This window comes from Aulonocara stuartgranti (genome assembly GCF_965226115.1).
Source record: "Aulonocara stuartgranti genome assembly, chromosome: 3".
Lineage (NCBI taxonomy): Eukaryota > Metazoa > Chordata > Actinopteri > Cichliformes > Cichlidae > Aulonocara > Aulonocara stuartgranti.
The window spans coordinates 34,922,330-34,931,212 of record NC_138941.1 but is presented as its reverse complement, the minus strand read 5'-3'; the positions used below and the strand labels follow the sequence as shown (position 1 = coordinate 34,931,212).

The following is an 8,883-nucleotide window of genomic DNA, read 5'->3' as shown; positions in this document are numbered from 1 at the left end:
AAAACAAAGTGAATAGTGAACAGATGTACAGCACACCTGTGATCAAACAAGTTCTTTTCCATTCACTGACAGACGATTCAAAACAGAAGAAGAAGGCACTGTTCCAGGGCTGATATAACCATTCAATTTACACAGCTCTGGAAATCTCAGATCCCAACAATGACCAGAGATTCTCAAAAGGTTATAGTGTATACATGAAGCATCATGGGAAAATAACATGTGTCTGTCTGCTCTGGGGATTTGCAAATCAGGACATCATAAACAATCATGAAGTCCTTAGCAGAGCTGTATTTGGTTTTCTCCAAGCATGTTACTGTGCATTATGGTCGAACACCTCAACTTTGGTCTCATGTGTCCAAACAGCAATATCACAGAAGTCTTGTGGTTTGTTCAGATGCAGCTTTGCAAACCTAAGTTGTGCTGCCATCGTTTTAGAAAGAAGAGGCTTTCTCCTGGCAACACACTTGTTCAGTCTTTTTCTATTTGGAGATTAAGTATCGGAATTTCAGGAGCAGGACCACGCCTCCAAACACGCTCCTTACGGTTCTCATCTATATAGGTTCTCCCAGTTCTACAAGCTGTTCATTCTCATTTACGTGCCCCACCCTCTCTCCCCTTTTCAATTCTTTAACTTCTTCACTATTTAGTACACGGGGATCTGCCAGGCCCGGCAGCCGCCGCCAGTCCATTCCAGTCCAGTGTCTCAGAGCATTGCAGTGTCACTAAATTCAGAATTTAGGTTGAAGTTACTAGGATGGCCTGTCTCTAATATACATGCAGCTCTTGTTTTTTTTAACTGTATCTAATAAATTAGATGCTTCACAGAATTAGATATATAGGCAAAACAAGGTATATGTAACATTTAATATCACCTTTACTTTAAGAAAAAAAATGTTTTGTCTGCAACTTGAAGAAAATGAAATGTGTCCGATGAGTCATTGCTTGGGGAAATCAATTCATTTAGTTTACAGAGGTGCTAAGTTATTTATTGCCTGTCAGCATGAGCTGTTAGTTCAATTTAATTTCTAGCTGCAGAAAAGCACAGAGACGCTACAGAGGAAATTTGAAGAGAATTACTTTATTTATGCAAACAGGATGCGCTCCTAAAAAAATGACATCAACATTTTTCAGACCTTTTTTTTTTCTTTTCCCTGTGGTACCACAGTAACATCTACAGTTTTATATTGGACTGACAGGTTGCATTAAACAACACACTTGTCCTTCGTCTGCTACATTTTAAACAATTCCCAGCGGCCAATAAAGACATATGAGACTATAAAAATTAAGGGGAATATTGCAAATGAAGGCAGAAAAATTCTAATATTGAAAATAAACCAGAGATGTTTATCAAAGGAAAGGAAAGGTAGCACTGTGATAGCTTTTGGACATGCCAGCAGCAGTGACAGTGACAGTTTCCTCCTGAGATTCAAGGATGCACACATATAAAGCTGTTAGCTGACAAATAATAAAGTTTTACAACTAAAAAAATGAGGATAAAAAAACAAAATAAATTAAAATTCAAAGCCTTCAGCATTCAGCAGTGGAAAATTTAAAACTCAAGACAATGTGGACCCTTGAGTTGTGGTCCATTTCACATTAGCTGAAGCTAACTTAAAGATGCTAGGATACTGCAGCGCATATGCTAGTGCTGCACTTCTTCTCATTATTATTATTACCTTTTAAATTCTTACTGCTGCTGATATTTTGTTCTTAATTACTTGTACCTGTTCAGTAGAGCAAATAGCTCTTACCTTTGAATGTGCTACAACAAACTATAAAGAAACAAATGGACATCATGTCCCGCTTGTACCTTCGGCCACAGGCTGTAATCAACCACCGAGCTAAAGCTCTCTTTTTGCTACGCTACGGCACACCTTCATCCTTCTTCCTCTCCTTTCAGTTGGTTGTTCCACCTCCATGTTTGTTGTAAGACTGCTTCACCCAAGCCAAAAAAAACCAACATGTTTTACAGTACTCGTATTAGAGACTTCTTACAGTTATATTACAGACTTTTTAGCTTGTGTTGACCTAAACAATGAATTCATGCAAAAATTATTTAGTGAGGCTTGCAGGCAGTTGCAGTATATGTACTACATAACAGCAGGTAGAGAAAGTACTTTTACTCCTTGTGAAAGAAAAACTTGATTATATGAGTTTATTTATTTAATGCTACTTGTACTCATAAGTGGTCATACTTACCACAAAAGCTGCCTCTAAATCAAAATGAATGAGTAGATCATAAATAGTAGTCAGTTATACTGTACTCTGCACTTAGTGTACTTACACATTTGTAAGTTCTTGTTGTACCTTTACTTAATAGTAGTAACGAAGTATTTTTTACCTAAAATATTGCTACTTATATACAACATCTAATCCACGTGTCAAAATAATTTTAGCTTATTAGCTAAATTCAGCCCAAATTCGCTGCAGATGGCTGCCCTTCCCCCGGAGCCTGGTTCTGCTCAAGTTTTCTTCCTGTTCAAAGGGAGTTCTTCCTTCCCACTATCCCTCTGTACTCCACAGTCACCAGATCTCAGCCTAATCCGGTCGTTAAGTGATGAGGTGACGAATCCTACTTCCGGGCCTAAAGTAGTCTGCGTTTAATATGGCTTTTGTGTTGTTAACATGTTTAATGTTATGTATTTTCTTCTATTTAATCTCAAAAAGCTCCTAAAACAGTCAGTGATCACTGTTGACCTCCCTCGGCTTTTATTACCGCTAATCATTTATTTAAGCTCAGTTTTTAAAACCTTAGGATGTAACTACAGCCCAGCCCATGCAGCAGTATATGAATGACTAACATCGTATTGTGGATGGATTATCTCAGTTGTTCTCCTGGCTGAAGTTTGGTCCTTTTACAGCATCCTGCCATGCGATTACATTTGTTCCTGACCACCGAGAACACTCACGTTAACTTTTATCGAGTGGAAAAAAGTTAGCTTGTTTATATTATGCTAACATAGCTGTGTCGCTAGCGGTCACGTAGCACATCATTATATACCAGCTAACCCAACTTCAGTAACCCTACAAACGTCACTGCTGTTTAGTTTTCTGTCTTCATTTATGTTGGAAGTGATAACAGAGCTGTACGTTTTAATTTGTTTCCAAAACCCCGCAGTCAGGACATGCTATATTGTATTTAGATAGAAGCTAGCGAGCTAACTCCCTGCTAACTTCTAACTCCGTTAAATGTTTCATGGATGCCTGGATGTTAAACTCAATTGTTACACCTGGTAGAGCAGAACGCTGATCATTTTATTAAAGATGAAAGACTTTAGACAGTTTTTCAACTCTCAGTAATGCCATAGTGATCGTTTGATATATGGACCTGCAGCGGAGTTTAGGCCCAGACACTGCTAGTGACGTCAGACTTAACGACCGGATAGACCACGTTTGGGATGTGGAGGAGCAGGAGATTCACATCATGGATGTGCAGCACCTGTGCGATGCTGCCGTGTTCAACATGTACCAATATTTCTGAGGAATGTTTCCAGCACCTTGTCGAATCTGTGCTGTGAAGAATGACGACAGCTCAACTCAGCAGTAAATAAAGTGGCCAGTAAGTGTATATAAAGGAGTAGTTATTCCATTTTCCAGGGTATCAGACTTCGCTGCCATTTTCAGTCTTTACAAAGACATCCAGTGGTGTAAAATGCTTTGGGACCTCTGATCTAAATGTTTAAACAGGCTCTCATCTGAAGCTGGGGAATATCCATTTAAAATGTTAAATGTCTTTAATCCTAAACTGTTGGATGACCGGACATAGTTGCATGTTTGAAGCAGCACTAAATAAAAAGCACTCGGATCAATTATATATAATATATATAATATAATCATAATATATAGTCAAAGGGTCATGGGTGTCTTTGAGGTGTAATCATTCAGCAACCACAATGGACCAACTTTTTATTTAAGTTCATATTTTCCACTTTCATTAGATAAACACTGCACAAAGTAAATTATTATTTAGCAAAGCTTTCCAGGACGTCTGGCACACACATACACTAGGTCTATTGTTTCCTCTAACCTAGACTTCCTAACATCTCTGGGAAGACACCAAGTCAGCTCTGAAAACGCTAAATCAGGAATGTCAAACTCATTTTACACCATGGGCCACATGCAACCCACTTTGATCTTAAGTAGACCGTACCAGCGAAAGCCCCCTTAACTACACATTTACAGTCCATGAGATGTTTTAATACAAGATAAAGAAGTTCGATTTTAGCAGTGCGGCTCAGCTTTTCCACATGAAAAGAAATGCAGCTGTAGTAAATGGAAGAAATGTGTATGAATAAATAAATAAATGTGTAAAATCACCAAAAAAAACCTCTCCTATAATTACAAAACTGAATGTTTTTCATTCATAGAACACCTTTTATATTTTTAAACTGAGCCAATTGTGAAATAAATACATTGTATGGTAAATGGTGAAAAAAAAAACTAATCTTTCCATCATTTAACTGCTTATCTATTAGTCAGTTACTGAAGTCTAGTTTGAATGACAATGGGGGAGGTTTTTAATAAGTAAGAAATGCTTTAAAGTTCATGAAAATACAGTTAAAGTTCAAAATTTATACCCTTCTTTCTCGTTTTTTTTTTTTCAAAGCTATCCAGTGAGCTGGATTGGAGTCTCTGCCAGGCCGATTCTGGCCCCCAGGCCTTATGTTTGACACCAATTCCCTAAATGAATCTGAGGCTTGAGGATCAGCGAGAACTGAATCACCAACGAGTGTCGCAAACCCAGAGCCTTGGCCCAAAACGAGAGGTGCGACTATGAACCGGCGGGCTCGACGTTTTCCTGCGCGACCTTGTGTTTGACTTTGATAATAGCGCCATTCACAGAACCATCACGCTTCAATATTTTAACACGGTTCATTAGGTTCATTCGAATTCACAAAGCACTCCTTCAACAAAACAGTATCGTCTCACCTCCATCAATCCCATTTTCCAGCCTACTCATTTTTGAGGTCTGCTTAAAAAGCCATTTAATGGCACACACCAAATCGTAATTGGCATTCTAATAGCAGTAAATGACGCCGACAAATACTCACCCATCATAGACGCTACAAGCACTTTACAATCTTTGTATCTTTTTTTTTTTTACTAAAGTGGACATTTTCGTTCCCTCTTCACATCATCAGCGAGCGCGGAGATACCTGCACATAAATTCACAGAGAACGACACGTTTAACCCTCCCGCCCTCACCTCTTCCATGAAATAACCCTTTTAAATGCAAATACCTGGAGGCAACTGGCTTCTTTCTTCTCTTCATCTGCATGTAATTGCGTGCACACGGACACACACATACATGCAGCAACCACACAGTTTATGCTGGAGCAAAGCTTTAGAATAAATCAGAGCAAAAGAAACTGCCCTGTTAGGCTAACAGACGCTATTAATTCTCGCTGACTGACAAAAGCACGAGAAGCAGAATTTAATTTAAAGTTATCCTGGTGGGACAGCTGGCAGGGTCTTTGTTTTGATCTACAGGAGTGAGTGGGTAGCTGTCTAATCATATCATGCACTCGTGTCATTTTTGAGCCAGTGGGTAGTTTATGACCACTTGAAGGCTTTTCGGTTCCTTATCGGGCGGGCAGAGCAGAGTATAGCGGGATTTTGTATTCCTGTGCACGCTTTCAGTTTAACAAGTCAAACAGGTGTTGGGTGAAGAAAGGCTTCAAGTGTCTACAAGATACAAACAGCACTGCAATCACCTGCTCTGCCTTACAAACCTATGAAGTAACACACTTTTCTGATCCTCTCACATCCTCTAAGGCTGACTCGAGGACAGCTGCGTTTCCAAGTTACATCATTATTAAGAAAACCTGACTCTGACTGGTGCCCGAGACCACTTTCAGTGTAATGTGAGCCTATAAACATGCCCTTGCTGTCCTCTCGCAGATTAGACACAGCCCTGCGAATGTGCTCTGACAGCGTAACACTGCCATCTAGTGCTCGATGGGAGAAACACATTTGGAAAAGTGATATCCAATCCCACGCAGGAGGAGGGGTCTTTGTTTAATGCAAAAACACAATTAAACACCATCTAGAAATCATTCCAATGTGGAGCAAAACAAACACATCATGCTGTACCCTCTACAAACAAGACAGGATGTGCAAACTGAATCGTTTTAAGAGCATTAACCATTCAAGTAAAAGACACGCTACGTGTTTGGCGTTACATGAGGGGTTTTCCCGTTACTTGCTTTCATTAGAGCCTTTATGGCTCTTGCTCTCATTTCCAGCTCCAGCAGCTCCAGCTGCTGAATCGACGGCTTACAAACGGCCGGGTCGCCGCTAGAAACGGGTCTGCTGACATCTGGGGACTGCAGCGGTGTGCTCTGTTCTTTGGCCGCGTCTTTGATGGGAGTGGAGGAGCACGCCAAGATCTCGCTCACGCTCTTGTCTATGTCACTTTGAATGTCTTTCTTCGGCTCTGGATTTGCCGGCTCCGGCTTTGCAGCCGGGTCAGTGCACAGCCTGCTGTTGTCATCGTCGTCTCCCTCCTTCACTGCCGCAGTCTGCTCCTCTTTAACGGTCTGCTCCTCTTTGGGTCCTTCTATGTCGCTGTCGTAAGTGTCTGCGTTTATGCTGAGGACGTCGCTCTCTTCACCAGAGCCGCCACCCTCTGCGAAGAAAATTACAGTCATTTAAAAATGTGAAACGTCCCTTTACGGCCTCCTTCTGTCTTTGAAGTCTATAAACGCCTCGGGGATGTTCTTTGTAGTCATTACATATTAATTACCTTGCTTTGGGTCCTCGCTTTTTGCAGTTTCCTTGAGGCACGATGTAGAGTCTACAATACTGTCTTGCCTTGGCGGGGGAAAAATAAACATGTGAAATAAAAACACAGTCACAGCGTAGTTGTTCTCTGATTAACTGTTTCACTCACTGGCTTTCCAAAGACTCTTCAGAGTTTTCATTGTCATTCCCGGCGGTCACTTCCTCCCCTTAACACAACGACACATTTTATGTGAAATTAAATGTTTTGCAGAAGTTTCAAAATGATTTTTTTTTATAAAATAGAAACATGCTTCAGTCTTACCTGCTAAGATCTGAATGAGATTTTTCTCCGTGATGGGTTCCAGCTGCTCCCAACACAGCGTTTTGATTTCCTCTACACTGCATTCCTGTAAACGACAACATCTTTAAAACGTATCTCAGATACTCCCGTCTTCATGAGAACTAATCAGCTCTTTTTATTTTCAGATAAAGAGGAAAAGTCATACCAGCGACTTGGCAACAAATATTTAAAAATAGCAGGTAAAGTCCAGCTGTTTGGAAATGAAAACCAGTGATGTGTGCCACCACTTCACAAAACACAAACACAAATTAAATGTTAAACTCAGGGTCTACTGTAGGGCAGACAGAAAGTTTGGCAAGAATCTGGGCAAAAATATTCTTTGGGTATTAATTATAATTTATTAAAGAAACACACAAGTGCTTGATGCAGGTGGTCCAATCAGTCCAGAGTCACAATAAGATGTTGAGTTTTGCAGATAACCGACAACGAAAGCTTTTTTGATCAAATCACCTTGAGTTCATCAGGAAGCATCTTCCGTAGCTTCTTCTCCCCCAGCACATGGAAGCACTGCTCCAGCATCTCCCGCTTGTCACCGACGTAAGCTGTGATGGGCTGGAAGGCCAGGCTGAGGTCCAGTCCCCCTTCCTCAATGTCACTGCCAATCTTGTCAAGCTCAGGATCAGCAAGTTCGTCCTTGGATTCCTTTAAGTTGGGAAGACAAACTAAAACACGCAGCTGCACTCGTATACACAGAATATGCTCTGCAAACTTAAATACAGTCTCCACGATTAGGAAACAAATAATTTGAACACAATGTTGTGACTCAGGCTGTTTTCATTAATTTTTTTTTGTTAAAGAGAAGATACACTCAGTTAATTAAATAGTGTAACAGCATGAAATCCAGCAGCACAGTTTGCATTTAAAGGGATCATTAAAATTCATCCAAAGCAAATTTTACTGCTGCCTAGTGGCTGAAATCCTTTAATTGGTTCTTGTTAGCTAAAAAAATAAGTTAACTACACTAAAAAAAAGATTTAAAAAAGACAAATTAAGACTTTCCTTTTATTATATTTAGACACTGCAGTGAATAAGCAGAGCAAACAATTCATTCAGTGCGACTTAAAGTATTTATAAAGCAGTAACACGATGGTTTTCCCTCAGAGAGCACCAAACCAACAGTGAGGCTTTAACGCTAAAATAAAGTTGTTGTGACGATGCAAACATAACACATAACGCAATAATAACAATAATAATCGAGAGACACTCGATGTACACAAAACGCCAAATGCGTCAACTTTTCAATCATTTAAAACCAGTACGTAAATTTTAAACACAATTTAATTTACCCTCACATTTACCCTAAACTTATTCACATATATTTGTGGCTGTTATACTCCTGAACTTCTTTTCTATGGAGTTTAGCAAGGCGCTAGTCCCGAAAGCCTCACCTCTAAACCGGGCCCCGTACTCCTGCGTTTACCGCTGTCATGTCGCTCCTCGGACTGAAAGTGCTTCCTTTTCTTCTCACTGGTGCTTGATTTCTTTTTGAGCATTTTAAACCCACTCAAACTAGTCCTCCACTGAAAGCCGCTACAACCGCCGAAGCTAAAGGTCGCGGGAAACACACGTCATAAGCGAGCGACGGCTTCTTCTTTGCGTCTTATCTGTGGCATTTATCGCCACCTACCGGACAGGAGCGGTTCCAGCTCGTGGCTCTCAGTGATGTCACTCACTGAGACTGGTTTGTTTATGCCACAGGCTTAGCTGATGGTAAAAGAATGGAGAATTCATTTAAAAGGTGAAATACGGTGCTTTTAAAATGTACTGACACAATACTGTGAGAAGTCAAAGGAGCTTGT

At 40.3% G+C, this 8,883-nt stretch overlaps 1 protein-coding gene across 1 annotated transcript; it reads right to left on the bottom strand.

Annotated features, from left to right (window-relative positions):
• Positions 1–5,985: 5,985 nt before the first annotated feature.
• caap1 (caspase activity and apoptosis inhibitor 1) lies at positions 5,986–8,883 on the bottom strand. The gene is made up of 6 exons (XM_082528745.1): positions 8,473–8,883; positions 7,535–7,726; positions 7,046–7,130; positions 6,893–6,950; positions 6,746–6,813; positions 5,986–6,628 (listed from the first exon to the last, which is right to left on the bottom strand). Exons 1-6 carry the CDS (start codon positions 8,575–8,577, stop codon positions 6,165–6,167), a joined length of 972 nt encoding a protein of 323 aa, XP_082384871.1. The 5' UTR covers positions 8,578–8,883; the 3' UTR covers positions 5,986–6,164.